At 36.3% G+C, this 23,175-nt stretch overlaps 1 protein-coding gene across 1 annotated transcript in view; it reads left to right on the plus strand.

Moving 5' to 3' along the window:
* Window positions 1-23,175, plus strand: part of LOC129243736 (nuclear pore membrane glycoprotein 210) — a 128,548-nt gene that overhangs the window by 70,631 nt on the left and 34,742 nt on the right. Inside the window, exon 21 of the mRNA XM_054880994.1 lies at window positions 7,340-7,492. Within this exon, the coding sequence (XP_054736969.1) occupies window positions 7,340-7,492 (153 nt within the window). The remainder of the gene's footprint in view (window positions 1-7,339; window positions 7,493-23,175) is intronic.

Genomic DNA, 23,175 nt, shown 5'->3' on the forward strand with positions numbered 1-23,175 from the left:
CGGAACATCTCCGAAAGTGGCACCAGCCATTGCAAAAATTGCATATGACTGATGCCAGGTTCCGAGGTATTCGGGTCTGACACACGGAATAGACTGTGCGGGGCCAAGAGCTGCTGGTTTGTCCCCGCACTGGGGTTGGAGCAGGAGGGAAGGGGATGGGCTATGTTGGGGGAGTTGTGTTGCCCCGATAGGCTCCTTACCGTGTAGGTATGGGTTGTGGTGGCGGTTCGAAGTGCCGGCCTATCAGGGGGCACTACCCGTTGAGGCATCATACGCTTGCTGGCGGGAGCAACACGAGACCACATATCGTGTGGACCACTCCCTATGTAACTTAAGGCCTGAACAGATCATAAAGTGGCTCCACCCATTGTATTTATTGCACCTAACCGAGGTGGAGTTCGGGTGGAGCCGTTTGTGGCAAAGAATACCTCTGGCCCAGGGTTGGATACAATACCAGCCCTCAGGAGAAGTATGTGGAGCAAGATTGCTGCGAGGAGTTTCTCCTGTGACGTAAAAGGTGGGGTGATATACTGTTGACTAGACAGGGCTAGTTTACTGGGGCGGCAGCTCTTGGTCGGGTAAACTCGAGCCATTCCATTAACGTGGAACTGGCTGCCATGAGAATGAGTCGCGGTACCCGCTGAATTAAAAACGGGCCTCAATGAAAAATTAAATTTTTTGACCAACATCCGATTCTCGTGTATAATATATATATATATTTATTCCTTTTACTCTATAATGAAGTATAGGATAGATACTACTTTGAATCAAAGGCTGTATTATTTTCTGTCTGCTCCAAAATATTAGGAGAAATAAAAAGTTCGTAAAGTTTTTTCACTTTAATACGACCATGAAGTCAAAATACTTATACATAGTTAGAAATATCCTCATGCTTAAATTGTTTTCTGACTATTCTTGAGTTCCTGGGCACGACTTTTTATCGTGGTCGCAATGGTGCGGAAGAAATTTTGAAATTTTTCCTTTTAACCCAATTTTGGAAAGTTTTAACACACAATCGGCTTTAGCAAACACAAATTTGAGTTGTTTTAAAGCGCAATGCCACCTTTAAATCGCGGTATCGAATAGTCTCTTACCATATACTCACCGTTAGCCATGGCTTACTAATGACATCTAGGGCAAATCATTTCGCAGGTTTTCTTCATCTAATCATTAGATTCTAATGCATTGATTTATATTTTATTAAATCAGAGTACCTACATTTTTCAATTTTAACAGATATGGGGGTTTGCTGGTAAATACAAGTATCTTTGTTTTTTGTTGTTAGGGCTTGAACATGGTAATGCACTAGGATTTCTTGCTGTTTACGTGCTTGAATTGAAGAAAATAAAGAAAGAAATTGGTAGAAGAACGAAATACATTGCTGAATCCGGTACACACCATAAAAATACCTTTACGACTTTAATTAAATGAACAATATGAGTATGACCATTTGACACTAGTCAATACTTTCGTTTGCAGCTATTCGAAGCTCTAATGGAATTAATTTAAATATACTACAAAACAACTCAGCTCAACTTTCAGCTACTCACGGGTTAAGACTATTTCAAAAGTATTATTATAATAATAAGCATAATTTCATTTGTGGAAGAACGTATACATACGACGTACAGCCTGTCTAATAGAAGCGTGCCCGCCATAACTTAACTATTAGACGAATTCATTTCTAACAAACTTGTATGGGCTTATAATATTTAATATACGCCATATATAATGTATATTGAGCACATTTAGCTATAATGGCTGCACATTTTCGAGTCATACCTTGTGTCAATTTCTGCGCAAGTTGGGGATTTAATCGACTCTAAATCAGCCGAATTTATATTTTTTCCTTTGAGTTTTTGCTATTGCCCAAATATTTTCAAAAGGGGTTGACATCAGCCAGCTGTGAAAGCCAACCCAACATTTTAATCGCATTTTGATGTTTCGACTCTACACACCGTCGGCTTCAATGTTTGGGATCGTTGCCTGCTTATAAAATCCTAGGTTGGTTAGTTCTTGTAAACATCTTCGCAGCTGATCTTAGTAATGCTTTTCGCATGCTTTGTGAATACAAATAAACGGCCAAAATCGTTTTCGGAGAAGCAATCCCAATCATGAACCTTAACTGGATGTATACCAGTTCGTGGAAGTTGTCGATTGTCAGCAGTAAACTAGAACCGACGTATGCAACTATTCGCCCAAAAGGAAGATTTATTCGTGAACATTACGCTTACCCAATGCCATTCTGGATTTGCCTTAGCCCATACAAGCTTTTTTCCAATGTGTGACAATGAGAACAGCGGTTTTTTCAATGTGATCCGGAATTTGAGATCTTCTAAAACTGCTTCAGCTTCACGCAACGAAAAGCTCGGCTTTGTTTGTTTATGGACGTTGTGCAGGGAAGTCGTCAAAGTTCTTAGCTTCGGTATACCCTTGCACCCATTTATTTGTTAATGTTTTCGACTTTTTCAAATTCACGTGACATTTTTGGGTCTTTAGGATGTGTACATAGAAACACTGACTCAAATCAGTTTTCATTCGCGGGACTCACAAATTCTCACAAAACTAACAAATTGCACAACACGTATTGCAAAAAAGATAAATGCCTTACGAGCATTGAAATTTTTCTTGTTACGGAACTCCAAGTTTTAAATTTGCCGGTCACGCTTCCATTAGACTGACTGAACATGCTTATATTAACTCAGGTTATTAGTAACTTTTCAACATTTGCGTCCGTAAAAATATGTTGGGCAAAAAAAAAGAGAAAAAAAAGAGATTTTTTCATTTAACGAATGCTTCCCTAATCCAACTGCCCTTTGCAACCATAAAAACTTTTATTTATTTATTTTTCCTTAAGTACTGGATTTCCCAAAATTAGCATCAACCATTGCTGGTGCATTGGTATAGTATATCGCCAACTCGATCTACAACAACTTCGCTCCCAATACCACATACTTTCAAAATAGTTTTCTAACTCAAATTATAAAGTTTGATAGAAATTCATTTCGCGCAGCAGTCTATGTTAATTTACATACATAAATGCATAAACTATTTTCATCTCGTAAATTACAACGGTTTCTGGTTGGTATAAATTCGAGGAATTTTCTCTTTAACACGCACATTTATGCATATTACGGCAGTGTGTTTAGTGTATGTATCATGAACATTTTAATTTATTTATGCAAATTAATTTTCGCGTTATTTTAGTTTTATTTTGCGTTTTTATGTTTATATGAGGAAATCAAACTAGTTATACTTTGTATTTTTTTTTTTGTGAAGCGCTAAATTAGTTTTAGTTATGTCTATTGTAGAGATACGAGAAAAAATTGACTGCCATTCTGTTAATATTATTTCGAGATTAGGGCTTTGAATTTTGTAATTTGTATTTTTCAAAATATTTTAGAGCTTTTTTTTTATATATATATTTTTCAATATATTTAGAGCTTTTTTTTTTTAATAAAGCAACAGAGATAGACTAAAATCGACATACTACTGTGGGCAAAAAGTAAGGGGAATTCATTTGTCAAACTTCGCGGGATTAAAATTTCGCTCTAGTTATTTTTTTCATGAGTTTGGCAGCACTGTTAATAACATCTGGGCCAACTTTCATGTGAATGCCATTATCAGTAATATATTTACGCTTGTGTTTACCAAACGACCAAGAGTGCAATTTTCGATTTTTACAATGTCTGATTTGATTGAGCAGAGAAGTGCCATCAAATTTTGTTTGCGGAATGAAATTTCGGCTGCGGAAACATTTAGCATGTTGCAGAAGGCATTTGGTGATTCGACCATGTCGCAAAATGTTTATAAGTGGTACAAAGACTTCAAAGAGGGTCGAGAACGTGTTGATGACTTGGAGCGCTCCGGACGACCATCGACGTCAACAGATGACCAACACGTCAATAAAGTGAAGGAGTTAGTGCTCAAAAATCGTTGACAGTCGGTTGACTGTTAAAGACCTTACTGATATGATCGGAAGGATCTGTGAAAAAAAAATGAAAAAAAAATTTTGAAATACCATTTGGGCCTACGAAAAGTCAAATCTCGTTTGGTACCGAAAACTCTCAATTTCTTGGAAAAAAGTCGTCGCGTTGATGTGTGTGAAACAATGCTTTCAGACTATCAGGACAAGCTCAAATGCATCATTACGGGAGATGAGACTTGGATTTATGCTTACGACCTTGAAACAACCGACCAATCAAGCGAATATCGTGCTAAAGGCGAGGCCAGACCGAAAAGAGCACGTCAAAGTCGTTCAAAAATAAAGGTGATGATGACAGTTTTTTTCGATTTTCGTGGTGTGGTGCACTATGAATTCCCTCCATCTGGCCAAACTGTTAATAAGGAATATTATTTGAGCGTTATGCGTCGTTTACGTGAAGCAGTTCGTCTAAAAAGACCAGAATTATGGGCCAACAACTCTTGGTTTTTTCATCACGATAATGCACCGGCTCATACTACACTCGTTCTTCGTGACCATTTCGGCAAAAATACCACGCATATCGTTCCGCAGCCACCGTATTCGCCTGATTTGGCTCCGTGTGACTTATGGCTATTCCCAAAACTCAAGAGACCACTCCGGGGAACGCGTTTCGAGTCGATTGAGGAGATAAAAGCTGAATCGAAGAAGGTGCTGATGGCTATACCGGAAATGGACTATTTGGCATGTTTCGGGGATGAAGGGGATGAAATTGATTTACAAGATTTTTCATTTTACAACCAAATTCACCTTACTTTTTGCCCACAGTAGTATATCCTCTATTTCCGTGTCTTTGAAAATCCAAAAAGTTTATTGAAAAAATGTTGCTGCGGCATCTGAAGTTTGAAACATTCGCAGGATAACTTGCTGCTTGGCGCAGGTTGAATCTTTCACTAGGATAACGAAATTAGTTGGTCACAGAAACGACAGAAGTCAGTGAACCATATCCCGATCATGAGCAGATAACTACGCAGTCGCAATGCCGTGATTATTCTCAGTTTATCCTTGGGGGAGTTATGAGTTGTTTAAACCTCTCAGCAAATAGACAGATGGCATACACCTGCGCTTGGAAGATGCTTGTAAAACTGCCCATCGTCACAAAACGCTTGGTTTTTTTGAGGCTATATATTTGGGTTGCTTTACTATGCACCAAAGTAATTAAGCACACCACCGCAAAGCCCAGATTTAAAATTTTTTGTATTGGACATTTTGGAACGAAAATTTAGAAATAAATCAGGTTTCGAGCGTTGCTATACTCAAAAAGCACCCAATACAAGTCTGCAACAGTACAACATCTGCAGAATAGTAGTTTCAAGCTTTTAAGTACATAGTTTAATCCAATGCAATAAACAATCGGATTTGTAGTGGCATCTCGAATGATGTATAATGGACCATATTTGGCTCTATATTACACTTAGAGAAATTACTATACATGCACTTCTATTAAAATTAATTGATTTCTAATCATGACAAATCGCATATTGTTTATGCAACTTGCAAATAGTATGAATAATTCTCAGCTTACTTAATTTATTTGCGATTTTACATAAGTTCCTAATTTGAAACTTAGTATTGTATTCTGCTGCTCAAGTGATAAATGTATGTGTGAGCTGCATGGTATTGTATCTATTTATTATTTAATTACTGTCTAAAAGTGTGTGAACTGCGAAAGCCGTGCCACAAACGAATATCAAATAACCTGCATATATGTGTATGCATATGGATGTGTGCGTTTAAGTGAAAGTTCTGTGCTCACACACTGCAATACTTGGATATTCCACTGTTGACCCGATTCTTGCGGCACATCGATAGTAATAAATTTTATTATCAAAACAATAAATAACATCTACGCAAATAAATAAAGTAATTATGTATCTGCATTCTATGCATGTACATAAGTTTGTGTTTACTTGTACCTACTTAGCTGAATATTGAAATAAATACATACCTACATACATGTAAAATCACTGTGGCCATGAATATTTACAAACAAGTACTTACATATTTGCTGCTGGTTGACTGCTGTGTTAATTAAAATAGCTGAGGCATTATCGACTTTGGTTATGTTATTACAAAAACTAGAAATCTTGCATTCTTGATTATATGCAGTACAGTATCCAATGAAAGTTCTCATCCCTTTTTAAATATTCAAAATAAAATACAGGGTGACAAAAAATTAGTGTATACAACATTTTTTAATGAAAAAAATTTATCATTGATAGTAGCTCAAAACAAATTGGGAAATTTTAATAGACAATGTTTGAGTAACATTATATTCAGCCAGTTTCGAAGTGGCCACCTTTAGCACGAATACACAAGCTCAAACGTTTCAAAAAATTTTGGGCTACAGTGAATCATTAGATGGAAAGGCGTCTTTAGTTTTACGTAGATGATGAAGACGTTTAAAGATGAAGATAAAGACAAAATTACAAAAGCACCACATATCGACACGTTTTGAATATTTTATTTATTTTCTAGTTTTAAATATCGGTTTATAAAGATATAGTTCATTATAATAAATATCATATTAATCCAAGTTTGGTTCTTTGTACAATATTTAATTATAAAAAATCGACAAATTTTCATCATAAATTTCAATCGCAATTAATTTTTTTTAATCGGAATTAAAAAAAAATGTGTTTGTTTGAAGTTACTAAAAAATCGCGTTGATTTTTGTTGATTTTTTCCCCTGGTGGTGTTGCGCATTTTCTCCACATAAAAAATATATCGTGCATTCTTATCAATATGAGAAGTCGCCATGTTTTTATGTCTTTTGCTTTAGCAAGTTGAAGACTTTCAAGTCGTTTATCTCGATATTTTATTATTGCAATTGTTTTTCGGTTTATGAGAGTCTAGCAGATATTAGTTCCTGACTTGCGGTATCTTCACTTTCGTGAAATACTGTATTTACTCAACGTAATTTATATTCACTGCAGTCAGTGAAGTTTGTTTGTAACACAGTTTCCCATTGTGAACAGATCCTATTTTCAAGTATCACACGGCATTCTAATTACTAAAGTGCCATAAGCAACTCTTGTTGTTGTTGATATCTTTTAAGATAAAATTAATTTTAGTATTTCTAATTTTCTCATTAACTTCATGTTGGCTGACCTCAATCAGTATTCACTCATTTACACAGTTCTTTTGCGCATAATCAATTTTCGCTTATTTGTTCAACTACTGTACATCTGTCCAATATAACAACACTATATGTGCACATGCAAACACTACTTTCCTCCCAATACTTACATACACGTATTCATGTGAATATTTATAATAATTTGTATCAATCTACATTCAATTCTATTGCACATAAGGATGAATTAAGAATATTTCCATTTAATTTCATATTTACAGGTGAAAGCATCCGATACGAAATATTTGCAAGTCACACAACAAGTAAAAGCGCACGGATCCTTGCAATACAAGGTAAAGATACTGCACGAACTGCCAACGGATGAGCAATTATTTATCCATGTGCATGCACCAACAACACTACAAGACATTGAGGTAAGCCGACAGTAGTAAATAATGAATTATAACCACAAAGTGCTGGCCAGTAGAGATATGCACATATTCTAGATCAGTATATATATACATATATGAATGCATGCGTGAGTGTGTGTGTGGATGTGCTAGTGTGCAACTACGTTCGTTTAGCTGTCCAACGTGGCCGATTGTTGTCGCTGCTGGTGGCGATGATGAAGCAAAATAGTACTTATTTCTCATGCATATAACTTGAATAAAATGTGCATGTATGTGTGTGCATTTATTATGTACCTATAAGAGCTAGACTGCATCGATGGCTTTGTGTGTGTCTATGCACTGTAGGAAAGGAGGAAATGCTTGAGGAATACACACATGATTACCTGTTTGAAAAATGTTTTGTAGTCGACTCACACACCACACATTTCAAGCGACCAGTTGCCTAACACACAGAATGCATATGTATACAGCCGCGTGCAACTGATTAGAGAAGTTTTCATCCAGAACTCCTATAATGATGCGGTTTTGGCAACCTCCGCAAAGGATTTTCTGGGCGTCACGCCAATGGCTTTGTGCCTTTTTGCGTTAGGCTTATTTTCCTCCAAGGACCGTCGTCGTTTTGGAGTAGATTGTGTTGGTTTGAAATCGGGGTTGAAGTCTGGAATGATAGTTTTCGCTCTCTCAATCACTTCCTTCAACTCCCGTGTGAGTTCGCTCTCTTTAGGCTGGGTTTCGTATACCCTCCTTAGAAGCCTGGTAGCTCGCTTTTGCTGGGTCTACCCCCCTCCCAAGGGACCATCCTTCGGTACCGGAGCTAGCAATAGCTGTGCTTCCGGTCGGGACCGTTTTTTGGGGTTGAATCACAGTTGACTGTCGGGCTAGTGTAATTTTGCTTGTGCTTGGACCTGTATCCAGTACTGTTGTTTGTAAAGTTACTGGCCTGGCTTTCGCTCCGGCTGTCACATGCTTGGGACGACTCATTAAGCCGATATTTGTGTTTTTCTTTGAGCTTGGTGCGACCGTTGCTCGTACTGCGGAACTGGTTGTTCCTGTCGGTCTGTTAAAAGAACTCCTTTTTTTTATTATTTCTATTGTTTGGACTATTCATTTTTGGACCCACGAGTGTCGGAGAAAAGATGCATAGCTCCGAAGTACACGGGTAAGGCTGGTAATTTTGGAGGGCGCCAGGTATCCGTAAGCTCCGTTTGAGACTTGGTTATTTCTAAAACGGGCCCTAAGCTACTTTGAATAGTGCTGTACTATTGAAGAGTATCGACCACTAACCATAGTACCCTTAACTTAGCTTGGGCAACTGTGGTACTTATTTCCAACCGGCACCCTCGGGGAGGGTTCAGTGGAGCATTTTCGCCAGCCCAATGTTATGTAAAAAGTTAGTGTTATAAATAATAAAAAAATGTTTAATTCATGACAGAAATTCCCAGCGACCGTTTGCGAGAACTTAATATATATTCTACTTCATTTCCACGAAGTGTCATGAGTTTCATATTTATGTAAATGTTAAATGTTTTGCCATAAAATTAAATTCAAGTCCACTTGCTACACTCTGTGCATATCGAGTCCATTGCAATCGCAGGAATCGTGCGCCACTATACAGGATAATCTTCACACCCCAGCATTTGATCTTTCGTGACTCTCCGTCGCATTTGTCGTGTCAGATTCTATCTCCTACATTTATTAAATGTCTGAGGTTTAGTTTAATTAAGAATTTAAAAATTTGCTCACGGGAAACCAAGAATGTCGACTTGTACTATAATGTACAAACTTCACGTTGCAACAAAAGGAACACCTTGTTTCACATGATTCGGCAATCACTTCCAAAGTGATACTTGGATATGTTTCCTCAACAACTGAGGTCTCAGAGGCGCTCCGATTTAAGTCCAGTATACTTATTGTTATAGTGGGAACTTAAAAGCCCAGATCAACATAAATTTATAACACACAATTGGGTCACCGCGCCGTGGCGGAAAAGTGCGTTCAAGATCAAAATCCAAACAAATTTTGCATTTCCATACTAAGTTAGGTATCATTTTAATGAACAAATTCCAAGCATCCATTTATGCATAGTTAAAAAAACGTAAAATGTCGAATTTGACAAAAAACAAAAATTAAAAAAGAAATTTTTTTCGATATTTTTTTAAATTTTTTATTGGAAAGTACAAATTTATTGTGATCTCTTAGGCCGATAATTATATTGGTGATTTAATTTAAAAGAAGTTAAGAGCGTGCGCCACTGTAGAAATTTCATAAACATACTTCAAGAATTACAGTGAGAAAAACCCCCTTTGCATTAGTTTCTTTGAATATGTGAAATTCTGGAAAAGAAGAATAAAAGCATTTTAATCTAAAAAATGTAACCGTTTTTATTTCTTCAAAACACAATTTTTATTAACCGCTAAATAATATAAGCAGTAGATTAATCGTTTCTAATTAGTTGCCCGTGGCTATACTTACATATGTGGTTGCAAACCTGTGTGATTGTGTTGTTTGCAGGTGTGAAAATGTGGCTAGGAGCAACAATTCCTGCATCAAAACAACGAAGTGCAGCATCACAGAAATATTTTTATTTGTTTTCTTTTGTATTTCTACTTGCAAATTGTTGGCATTTAAATGGAAGTGATGTTTAATTTTCTTTTGTATGTCTTTGCTGGTACGGTGTTAATCGTTGCATTGTTTATTTGCTTGTAAATATACACTTCCACTTGCAATGAGTAAATTTACGAATATTTGCAAGGCAAATTGAATGGCAGACCTTCCTCGTTTCAATCTAATTTTGAGAATTTTTAAAGTGCTTTAATTATTTTAGTAAATTTTACTCATTTCATTAAATTTGAATCTTATTTTTTGAATCTATTCTTGAAATACTGTACAAGCAATTAAAGTAAAATATTTTAAAATAGGTTAGGTTAGATTAGGTTATACTGGCTGGCTGAAGCCACGCAGTGACCATTTTGGTCCATAGCGATACCAGATCAGAGTCCTATTTAGTCCTCCAGTTAAGGGATAGATTCTAGCTTTTCAAAGCTGAGAGCACCCTGGTAGCAAGTCTAGTTTTCGAGAGAGCCGGACAGTAGCATAGAAGATGCTCCAGGGCTTCTCTTGTACAACTAGCTTCAAAAATAATTGCCTGTCTATTTTTGCAGTTCCCTGAAATTTTTAGTGTCCGCGAACGTGTTAAGCACAACAATGGCCAAACCTGGTAATCTTTCATCCTTGACTGTTGAAGGTGCTTCTTCGAACCACAGCCGGTGAAGTTCTGGACTTTTTCGATGTTAGGCTTACACTCCACTTGATCTTTGATGATTTTTTTCTCTGATGGAGGTGCCATATTTTATTAGCGGGCTGTAGTATTGCGGTTTTGTTCCACAACAAAATACTTTACTCAGACTGAATTGGTTATGGCAATGGTTTGGTTGTCCAGGCCTAGTTTTTCAACTGTTGGGCTAAAGATTCCTGCTTTGTCCATCACAACCATTGAAATCGATCATGGCGCCCTTAATATTGCAAGTCGGAGAGCGTTTGTTCTTGTGTTTTAAGCATGTTAATAATTTTCGTTCGACGGGCTTTTCTCATTGTGGATGACGTTCTTCCTTGCAACGGATTGAACAACATTATTTGGCTGCAAAGTAAAATTTATCTCGAATCCGACACCGCATTTAGGCTCCTTAAAATAATAGTTGTACAAAGTGTCGGAAAGTGAGGACCGTGGGAACCGTTTGCAAATTAATTGTGTTTGGTCCTCTGCAGGTGCATGGCAGTTCCTTCACTGCAGTTTTAATTATTCTTTAATGCTGCAATATTTACATCTAAATATTTCAACTGAGTATTTGGACACACGAAACATGACACACGAAAATTGTGTTTATGTTTGCTTTCCATTAAAAATATCGACATTGTTTTAAACTACAATAAGGAAATTCGTAATTTCAGTAAATTAATAAATATAATTATTTTGCTATTGCGAAATTTATGTTTACAGACACAAATATATACTCGTACATAGGTACGCGTGAGTCGTATCGCTTTGCACTCAATTTTTACTTAATATGAGTAGTTAAAATTTTACTTAATAGTAGTTAAAATTCCTAGAATATTAATCTCTAAATAAAATTCCGACCGTTTCGATATTTTTGTGAAAATTCTCCTTAATTGGCTCGCTTGCTGTGCGCTCATTACTATCACCAATAACTTCACGTGGCCTTACTACAAATTCTCTACAAGAATTTTAGTATTTGCAGCATTGTCGCAGTTATCAGAGTACTAAAATGTAAACAAGAATATTGGCATGGAAATATATTATAATGTATATACATATGGCGGCCGCCGTAGCCGAATGGGTCGGTGCGTGACTACCATTTGGTAATACACAGATTTAGATCTCTGTGCATGAACATCAAATAATAGAAAGTTTTTCCTAATAGCGGTCGTGTATTTCTGCCAAAAAAAGCTCTTCATAAAATCCAAGCCTTAAGAGCTCGACCAAACACCAAATAAGGGTCAATTACATATGTATATTTATATATATATGTATGTACAGGGTTGGTCATATTAAACTGACCCATTGAGTAACCCTATAACTTTTTACTGTAATTTGAAATCTAAGGTTTACGTCAACAAGCCAAAGACACTAGGCGCACTTAAGGCCAATATCCGACGGGAAATAGCCGCCATATCGGCCGAAACGCTGGCCAAAACTATGGAAAACGCCGAAAAACGGGCACATTACGCTATACGAGCTAAGGGCGACCACTTGCGCGATATCATATTCAAAAAGTGATGTAAACGAATCTCCTTGAACTAAATTAAATGTTTTTCACAATGAAACACAAAAAAGTGTTTCTTTTTCCATATTTTTTTAATAATCACATGGGTCAGTTTAAGATGGCCAACCCTGTACATATCCAAATACGTGCTAAGGGCGACCACTTGCGCGATATCATATTCAAAAAGTGATGTAAACGAATCTCCTTGAACTAAATTAAATGTTTTTCACAATGAAACACAAAAAAATGTTTCTTTTTCCATATTTTTTTAATAATCACATGGGTCAGTTTAATATGGCCAACCCTGTACATATATTCGTATGATACAGAATATGCAGTATTGGCGAAAACTTCAAAATCAGCGTAGTACATTTTTTTCACATGGTAAATTTTGAACTAAATTTTACGGAATTTCCATTGAAAGGGATTTTCTAAGTTTTTTAAACTCTTCAGTGGGCACTGACATCCAAGTACATACATATTCCTATTTATAGTTCAATTCGGCTCATACGCAAAACGTTTTTAAGCTAAATGAAAACAATATCTTGCCAAAAACGTGGCACCTGGGCCGATATACAAAAATTTCGAAAAGTGGTATTCTGTCTGGGCCTGTTTTGTTTAAAGTTCAGAATGTGTAATACTAAGCGAACTTTAATGATAGCAAACATTAGAAATACTCGATGTACAGAATGCAACGGTGTGGCCAACACGAAACCGCTAATCCATTGCTTTCCATTTCTTAATCCTTCTGGAGTTGAGCAGATAGATGAAAGTAAAAATGCTGACTAAACCATGAACATGAAGTTGTTCTGTACTTGATGATATCCATATTGATCATAGTTACGAGTATTCATATTGCCAAATCTGCGGGGAATAGAATTGAATTCAATGTTGAAACACGCAATTCTTTAAATTTTGTAATCTACGGGGCTTATCTTGAACAATACACATTTTTAAGGTTGCCCATGGGTTCTCGATAGGAGACAGGTCGGGACTCTACGGTGACCACTTTATGAAGTTAGTGTTATTATTATTTTCCAAATGTTCTCGTAGAATTTTTGCTGTGTAGATCGGCACATGGACTTACTGCAGAACAAAACCGTCATCCCTCCGGAATGGTGTATTTATGGATTTTTAAAAACACAATGGCAGTCATTTTCACCTCTAAAATTACAATCTTCCCTCTTTCTTGAGTCGAGAAACCTCACCGGACCATTAAACCTCTCAGAATCGAGAGTTTTTCGGTAGGTCGATGCTATAAATTCGCCAACAATGCGAGTATTTTAATCTGATCATGAATTCAACGATCCAAGGTATGGTATGCAAATAACCTTGAGGTTTTGTTATGTGCTCCTTATAAAGTTCAGGGGTTTTTTTCTGGAATTGTTCTACACATGCAGGCGAAAAAAATTTACTTCCCCATTTTGCAGCGAAGTGGTTATCAATTGGTGAAATGGTACTCTTTATGAACCAGAAATTTGTTTCACTAATTCAGTTTTTTCTGCAGGGTTACAGTGCAACATTGCATGTATTTACATGTGTTCACTAAGTATGTATATATGTATGTATACATGTAACCACAAGCCTTCTTTTCTCATTATATTGTATATTAAATTTTTGGTCCAATATAATTTATTGCCGCTCATCTGTAGTAGGACAGCAAGCATTGCTGCCGGTTGTGTTGCTCTTGCTGCTGTTATTGTTGCTTTTTTGGTTTGTTGTTATTATTCCATATGTCCTCGTTCGGTGCTTGCCACATCGCCAAAACGCACTCATACCACAATAACAAATTGAAAATATGGTTTGAAATTTTACGAGCGTCATGTGAATTACAAGTGGATACAAGTTGCAACAACAGTAGCAGCAGCAGTAGCATCAGCAACGGCCAACCACAAGCATAACCACAAAATTCTAAGCATGTTACAGCAGCAATTGCAAAACCAACAAAATTCGACAACTTAATACATATAACTCTAGTCTCGTTGCTGCAGTGGCGTAGTTTTGAGTTTAAGCCAACAAAATTGGACAATACTCGCATGTATGTATGTAGTTGTTGAAAGTTGTTAGCAACAACTGTTCGTATGTAATTGAAAGCTGCCGCTCCTTTTGTTTTCCGTTGCTCTGATTCTGCATATGACAGCATGATAAAATAATGGGTTAGCAACATTATTAAATGTTTCAAATATTATTATGAATTATTTTGCAATTGAAATGTATCCAAGTATGCGTGAGTGAGTGCGAATTCCATGTGAGGAGCTGCCATAGCTTGTTATAACGGTATGTGGTTTAGATTCCCATAGTTCCTGCTGTGTCCATGTTGCTCGTGCAATAGTATTTGTTGTTTTTACTTGCGAGTTTTTTACATTATTTCCTCATAGACATTTTGCCACCAAAGTTTTTTAGGTTACACTCTTATATATGCGTCTGTGTGCGGTATTATTAAATTTTGTTAATCTCACAAAATGTACCTACATTTGGGCAAAAACTTTTGCGATATTCTGTGTGGGTGGTTAGTAGCATAAGATGTTAGTTGATAACTACCATGCATATAACTGTTTTCATTTAAGTATCGAACAACAAATATAATTGCAAGTAAACTGGGTATTTCTGAATTTATAAATTTTGGGTTGCCTAAAAGTTCAGTAACAAATGCGAGCCAAAGTAGAAATTTTTTTTTTAACCAACTCTGCTAAACGAAAAATGCGGCATTTTAGTCGACGATCTTTTGTCATTGTATAGCCTAAAGTGTAATCTTTTCTATTTAATTAAATTTCATGCTAGCAAAGCTGTGAAAAATGATAAAACAACCCACAATTTTACAAAAATGATATTCATCATGAACATGCGCTGATAAAAGGGAATATCCACAAGGTCAACTATTCCAAAGGCAGCACTAGTCCGGAGGGCCTGCTCTTTTTTACAGAGAGTGTAGAAGAGTGAGACCATTTTTGGCGGAAGTGTTTATTGAAAATGTTTTATATAAAAAGGCTTCAAATATAATTTCTTCCTCCTATTTAGATGGGTATTTTTGGCCCTTTCTAGAAACATGTGCAATGAAAGTTCAGTAAAAGGAAATTGCAGGGTTAAGGGTGAAGTGCTCTTCAGAAATTTTTTTTACGGGGGGTCATCGAAGCGAAAAACTCTTACGGGGTAATGTCAGTTCGTAAGAAAGCTTTGCTCTGCCTGTTATATAATATATTGTATTTATATATTGCAAACACATACAGCCATGATAATCAGGGAGGATCGTTTTGTTTGGAACACAATTGTTGACTTATGCTTTAAATTAAGTTTTAAAGCCATACAAGAAATTCGACCACAGGATGCAAAAAATGTTGGAGGTTTTACTCTTTTACTTTCATTCTAAATTGGAATCAATCAGACAATCATTCTGAATATGTTGTTCAGTGTAATTTAAAAAAAAATAAAAATACGATATAGTAATTAGTAAATTAAATTTTGTTCAAAGTTTGTAAACAGCTTTGTATGGGAGAAATAGATGCATTTTTTTCTTTAAAGCTTTTGCAATTGTCTGTGAACCGCCCCTTTTATAGTAAATCCATTTAAATCGCTTTATCAAAGTCTACAAACCCACTTTGGTTTACGGTTTCCATTTGAATTAATCAATGCATGAATTGGTATGAAAAAAATCTTTTTATTTGAAGCTAAAACTTGTATCGGGCATATAAATTTCATTTTCGCCCGAATTTGAGTTGTCAAACCACCTTATAATACATTCCATATTGTTTAGAAAATAACAGTGTTGCCTACATACAACTTGTAGGGAGAAATACATTTATTGTGCGATAATTTATAAAATAACAAATATTTTTAGAAGCAACGTCTTATCATTGAAAGTGAAAAATACTTATTTAGTGAACATTGTGTTTACATTTTTTAAAAGCTAACTGTGGGCAAAAAGTAAGGTGAATTTATTTGTCAAACTTCGCGGGATTAATATTTCGCTCTAGTTATTTTTTTCATGAGTTGGCAGCTTTGTTAATAACATCTGGGCCAACTTTCATGTGAATGTCATTATCAGTAATATATTTACGCTTGTGTTTACCAAACGACCAAGAGTGCATTTTTCAATTTTTACAATGCTTGATTTGATTGAGCAGAGAAGTGCCATCAAATTTTGTGTGCGCAATGAAATTTCCGCTGCGGAAACGTTTAGCATGTTGCAGAAGGCATTTGGCGATTCGACCATGTCGCAGAAAAATGTTTATAAGTGGTACAAAGACTTCAAAAAGGGTCGAGAGCGTGTTGATGACTTGGAGCGCTCCTGACGACCATCGACGTCAACAGATGACCAACACGTCAATAAAGTGAAGGAGTCAGTGCTCAAAAATTGTCGGTTGACTGTTAAAAGACCTTACTGATATGATCGGAATATCAGAAGGATCTGTGAAAACCATTTTGAAAGACCATTTGGGCCTACGAAAAGTCAAATCTCGTTTGGTACCGAAAACTCTCAACTTCTTGGAAAAAAGTCGTCGCGTTAATGTGTGTGAAACAATGCTTTCAGACTATCAGGGCAAGCTCAAAGTCATGGATTTATGCTTACGACCCTGAAACAACCGACCAATCAAGCGAATATCGTGCTAAAGACGAGGCCAGACCGAAAAGAGCACGTCAAAGTCGTTCAAAAATAAAGGTCATGATGACAGTTTTTTTCGATTTTCGTGGTGTGGTGCACTATGAATTCCTTCCACCTGGCCAAACTGTTAATAAGGAATATTATTTGAGCGTTATGCGTTGTTTACGTGAAGCAATTCGTCTAAAAAGACCAGAATTATGGGCCAACAACTCTTGGTTTTTTATCACGATAATGCACCGTCTCACACTGCACTCGTTCTTCGTGACCATTTCGCCAAAAATTCCACGCATATCGTTCCGCAACCACCGCATTCGCCTGATTTGGCTCCGTGTGACTTCTGGCCCCCTCCGGGGAACGCGTTTCGAGTCGATTGAGGAGATAAAAGCTGAATCGAAGAAGGTGCGATAGCTATACCGGAAATGGACTATTTGGCATGTTTCGGGGATTGGAAAAATCGTTGGCATAAGTGTATTTCATCGAGAGGGGATTATTTTGAGGGGGATGAAATTGATTTACAAGAATAAATAAAGATTTTTCATTTTACAACCAAATTCACCTTACTTTTTGCCCACAGTAGTATATGGGTTTGAAAAATTATTAAAAATTTTATTCTGAAGAATATTGTTTTTATTTTATACGAAAGTACACACTTGAACTTAATGTGCACAATTCGCAACATATTAGAAGCAATAATGAATAGCCACAGACAGAATCTTGGGCGTATTCTACATTTCTTAGAAGTGCATCTGCTTTTATATGCTTCAGCACTGCATTTGACTCCGCAAATCCAATTTGTCAAAATGCAGCTAAAGTGTGTAAGCCATTCATACAATTGACCGCTACTTGCCTCCAAGCGTTTCTTTCTTTTATTTAAATTTTTTGAAATGTGGATTTTCTTCTTACCGGCTATGGCCTTCCACACAACGTGCAACTTGACCTGGCCATATTGTGATTGTTTGTTTGATTCGCATAACTCAAAGACAGAACTTCAAAACTTGAATTCAAATGAAACGGAACCTAAAAGCAAAACAAAACTTAAAAAAGACAATTCTGAATTGCTTCAAAATGAAGATCAGGGCACACAAAATTTGATGTGAAGCAGATGCGGTAAGGTTTTAGATTCCCTAATGTTATAAGCCGTGGCCCATACACAGTTTGGAATTTGATCTATGGACTTGACTTTGACTGTCAGAGATGTTAAAAATATTCGAAATTTTCAAAAATCGATTATTCAGTCGCAGCGGTGATATCAATTGGCCGCCTGGAAGCTGTAATTTAATTTGATCAGTCTATTTGTTGTGGGGTATCGTTCAGGATAAATGTTACTCCAAGCATCCAGAGAGGTTCAATAGTTGAAACATTAAATCGAAATTGTCATTAGAGACCTTTGTCGAAACTATAAAGACAACCGTGAAAGCTATTCGATTGAAATTATGTGCAGGTTTAAAAACACAAACAAAAAAAAATTGTTCTTTTATTCATTTATTTCTGTGGAATGAACACAGAATCCCTAACGCTACAAAAAAATTAAAATTACAATTTTGCTATTCCGAAAACTATTCTCTTTATTACTTCATTATAATAACGGGTTATAACTAAAAATCTGCACATAATCTGCACTGCAGATTAATGGGTTATAACTCAAAATTTGCTGTACTTTAAAATACTTCTAGCTTTAGCATGCTTTGCTCGTTGAGCCAGGCATTGCATAACTAAATAATTTATTACATACTTTTTTTCATATGAGTCGTAACAACACCTGTTTCAATATTTTCGAAACTGGTTTCAAAGCAGCAAAAACTGCAGGAACGTATTGTACGCTTCTTTCTACAGAACTTAGTGCGGAGTGCGATCCAAAAAAGAACTATGTAATGTATTTTGAGAACTTTAAAAATAGAAAGACAACCAGGTTCTGTAAGAAAATCTACTCAAACCTGAAAAGATGGCAGATGGAAATGTTCACAGCTATATGCACTTCTGTTCACATAATTAAGTCACTTCATTGTTTTGCAATATTCGCAAAATATTTCGCTGACATTTTTTCCGTTAATTTCTAATAAAATATGGTAAAAATACAAGGTGGCGAAAAATTAATCACCCTATCGGAAGATTTATAATTTTTGTAAATGGCGTCGTACGTCAATCATATCTGACACTTGTGAATTAAACAGCTGCAGTATACAAACAGATACGCAATAGAGCGCGTAAAAAATAAAGATTTCAATCACTCAAAATCATTTTTTATTTAGTAAAAAAGTTATTTAAATAAAAAATTATAGTATATAGAAAGTAATATAAATACAAATCAAAGTTCCAAACTTAGCCCAAATTAACAAAAATTTAACAAATTTAAACAAAATTAAGAAACATATTTTCAAATTTTCAACCAATATTTCGTGTTATAGTCGTTTTAGTATAATAAAGTTGCTAAAAAATCGTATTGAATTGTGAAAGTTTTTTTTGCTGTGATGTTGAGAATTTTCTCCCATGTAAAGCATGCAACGTAAGAACTACGTTGAAGTACTTTGTTGCCAAAACATCAATTTTCTGCCTAAGCACAGAAATCCCGCTAATTATCGTAATGACCGACCTATTGAAGAGTTTTTCGGTGAACTTACAGGTTATGCTTACAAAAATGGCTGGAAGGCCCAAAATGTGGAACAGTTGACACATTGTATGCGAAAATGCCGCACAAAGTGCTTGCTCCCGAATTCGCACAAAACTACGACGAGTTCCTGACAAGGGATCATTTTTGGAAATTCATTTCCTTAAAATCACTGTTATAAATGCAATTCAACCAAAAAGTGTAGATTTAATAAATCTAAACAATAAATGTAATTTCCAATTATGAATGAAATTTGCAATTCTGCATGATGTACGTATATATTCACTTATGTATGCTCCTATGTATGCTTGTAATCAAAAGGGGTCTTAAATAATTTCTGCTTTTGCTGTCCTGTCTCTCATCTCACATGCTCTTTTTAAGTAAACTTTATCATATGTACTTTACATTACCCGCAAAAACAACAATAACAACAAGATCACCCATATATATGCATGCTCGTCTACCACTTGTAATTTCCCATCAAATTCCAAATACAAATACAAATATGTTGTAAAGAATTCATGTCGAGTGTTGGACAGTCGATTTACTAGCATGATTTATTGATCATAAGTAATGAAGAAAAATATAAAATAAATACAAACAATATAAATGAAATCACTCGGCATTATATTGCCATGTTGCTGCTCCTGTTGCTGTCGCTGTGCTGTTGATATTTCTGTTTCTGCGTCTGCTTGTATCTTTGTTTTGTTGTTGCTTTTGCTACAAATAGCAGTTTGTACCCTTTCATCACTTGAGAAAATATTGCTGCAGCAATTGTTGTGAGCTCGTTTATTATGCTGCCGTTATAAAAATGCAAGCAATTGCAACTGCAACACTAACAGTAGCAATAGCAACGGCGACAACGACAGTGGCAACAAACAACATGTAACTTTTCGAGCAAATCACGAGTATCACGAATTGTACGAATATCTGTGCAAAAGTGAAGGAAAATGAACAAATAAAATACCGAGAGAAAGCAATAGAAAATGGAAAATGAAAAACAAAAGCATGGCAGCCAACAAACTATGACGTTACGTATGTATGTGTGGGTGCTAATATTTTAGTGTCCCTGCAGTGAAATCTACTGGGTTTGAACTACTCACCTTACAACCAGTTTGCTTTGTAACTGAAATACAGGGTTCACCATTTAACCCTTTGTCTACCGTCTGTTTATTTCTATGTTTTCTGTAATATTCTAACAATATTTTTATTTTTGAATAAATGGTATTGCTAATAAAGGGTGGGCCATATAGCGTTTGGTTTTTGAACCACCTATTTTTTTGAGAATGGTAACACAAATGACATGTCAAATGTGTTCATAATTTACTTAAAGGTTTGACATTTACGAAATGGGACGCTATACGCTTGAACAAAATTGGGAAATATTGAAAACCTATTTCCAAAGTGGTGAGTCTTTTTCTTTTCTGATTTTCATTTTCACATCGGTGGCTACGTCAATAAGCAAAATTGTCGGATTTGGGGCTCAGAAAATCCACACGTTACTGTAGAGAAGCAAATGCATCCACAACTCCACAACGAGTCACTGTTTGGTGCTGTTTTTGGTCTGGCGGCATTATCGGGCCATTTTTTTTTCGAAAATGAGCGAGAAGCCGCGGTTACAGTAAATGGCGAGCGTTACCGTGACATGCTCAACGAGTTTTTTCCAAAAATTGAAGAGGATGACATGGACGACATTTGGTTTCAACAGGACGGTGCAACTTGATACATTGCCAAAGTTAGACTCCAACTTTTGGCTACCGTTTTTGAAAACCGAATAATCAGCGGAAATTCCGATATCAATTGGCCGCCTCGGAGCTGTGATTTAAGCCCGTTGTACAATTTTTTATAAGGAGCCGTTAAGGACAAATGCTATGCGAACCATCCAGAGACGATTGATGTTTTAAAACACGGAATCGAAGTTGCCATTCATTAAATTGGAGCCCAAATAATCGAAAATGTGCTTAAAAATTGGGTTGATCGAATGGCCTACTGTAAAGCCAGTCGTGGCAGTCATTTGAACGATATTATTTTTCATTCATAACTGACAACGTTCAGTCTTCAAAATTTATTAGTTTTGTTTTATAGCCGATTCAAAAAGCAAATTTTACATAGCCCACCCTGTACAAATTTTCTAGAGGGAAAGCTACCTACCGGCCGGTAATGCTATTTTTTGCGGTAGACAAAGGGCTAAAGTGGTAGCATCGATCAACCTCTAACTTTTGACAGTCGCTGATTAACTAAAATTGTTCAGCTGTATATTATTCAAAAAAAATTCTCAAAAAGAAAAGTGCAAAGTGTTCCAGATGATTACGCTACTATAAGGCGTTTGTACGTAAAATTTGCATTGCATCAAGATAACGAGAACGAAGTTCCCATGAAAATATTGAATACGTACGAAATTAAAAAGAATTAAATGTCAAAATTTATAATAACAAATGGTGGCGTGGGTTTGTTTTGGCGACTGATGTACGTCGTTCTCAAGAACTAGGTACCGCCTCCTCAAACCACTTTTCGACGCATATTGCGTAGCGAGTTGAAGATGTTGCCGTACAAAATTGCCATACAGACTAAAATACTCAAATACTAAGCCCAGCTGTTTATCCGCATCGATTTTATAAAGCCAAATGTTGTATCCTGGACGACTGATATCGAAAAGTGGCGATTTCGACTGGCTAATCTGATCACCGCATTTAGATTCACCAGGCTTTTAGATGTGGTGTTATTTGTTGAAGTCCAAGAAACATTAACTAACGCGATGGAAAAGGCCAAAGAATAGCGCATTGAAGGGTTTAGACCAAAGGTGGCCACTTGGGTGATACCGTTTTTTAAAAGTATGTGGTCGGAACAAATCGTTATGTAAATTGATAACAAAGACATGTTGCTTTTATTTATTATTGTTTTTTTTGTTTGTTTTAGAAACAATTGCTTCCAAATTGAATTTCCTACTCTGAAATTCGTCTTCCATACATTTTCAATTTCAGTTTCAGAATCCATTGCGGTGTCCTATGAAATGTCAAATACCACCAAAAAAAAAAAAAAAAAAAAAAACATAATTCACTCCATCAGCATTCTATAGTAATAGAAGAATATTTGTTTTACCTAGAGCCATAAGCCTTGACGGCTGTGCTCCTCTTTCATTGAAATAATAATTATATTGTTGTTTTCCATTTCATAAGCAAAATAAAAGTTTTTGGGAACTGGCACAATTGTAGTCACTCTCGAACTGATATGAATTCTTTTCCATAAAATGCTACTTCGTGAATTACAATGTTTGCTGAGTAGTTTGGTTTTTCACTGCAAAGATGTTACAAGGTTTGATTGGAAAATAATGAGCCTTATTTTTTTTAAGCAGTTTTATTAAACCTTTTGGCATATACAACTAATACTCTTAAAAATAGGACCCTCGAGCGTCAATACACCGCTGGTAGCGGTCCTTCTACTGCAGGAAGCATTTTTTAAACTCATCCGCCGGAATCGCGTTCAATTTGGCTGTCACAGTTTTTTGGATCGCCTCGATGGAGGCGCGGGAACAAGAAGAAGTCCGGAGTGGGCGGGTCTCGGTTGTAGGGAGGGTGGGGAAGCACCGGAACCCCCATCTCGGCCAATGCAGAGGTGCAGAGGAAGGCGGTGTACGCCGGCGCATTGTCATGATGAAGGGTCCAACTGTTGACGAGGTCCGGCCGAACCCGGGCGACGCGGTTTTTCAGCCGAAGGAGCACTT

This window comes from Anastrepha obliqua, chromosome 4, assembly GCF_027943255.1.
Source record: "Anastrepha obliqua isolate idAnaObli1 chromosome 4, idAnaObli1_1.0, whole genome shotgun sequence".
NCBI lineage: Eukaryota > Metazoa > Arthropoda > Insecta > Diptera > Tephritidae > Anastrepha > Anastrepha obliqua.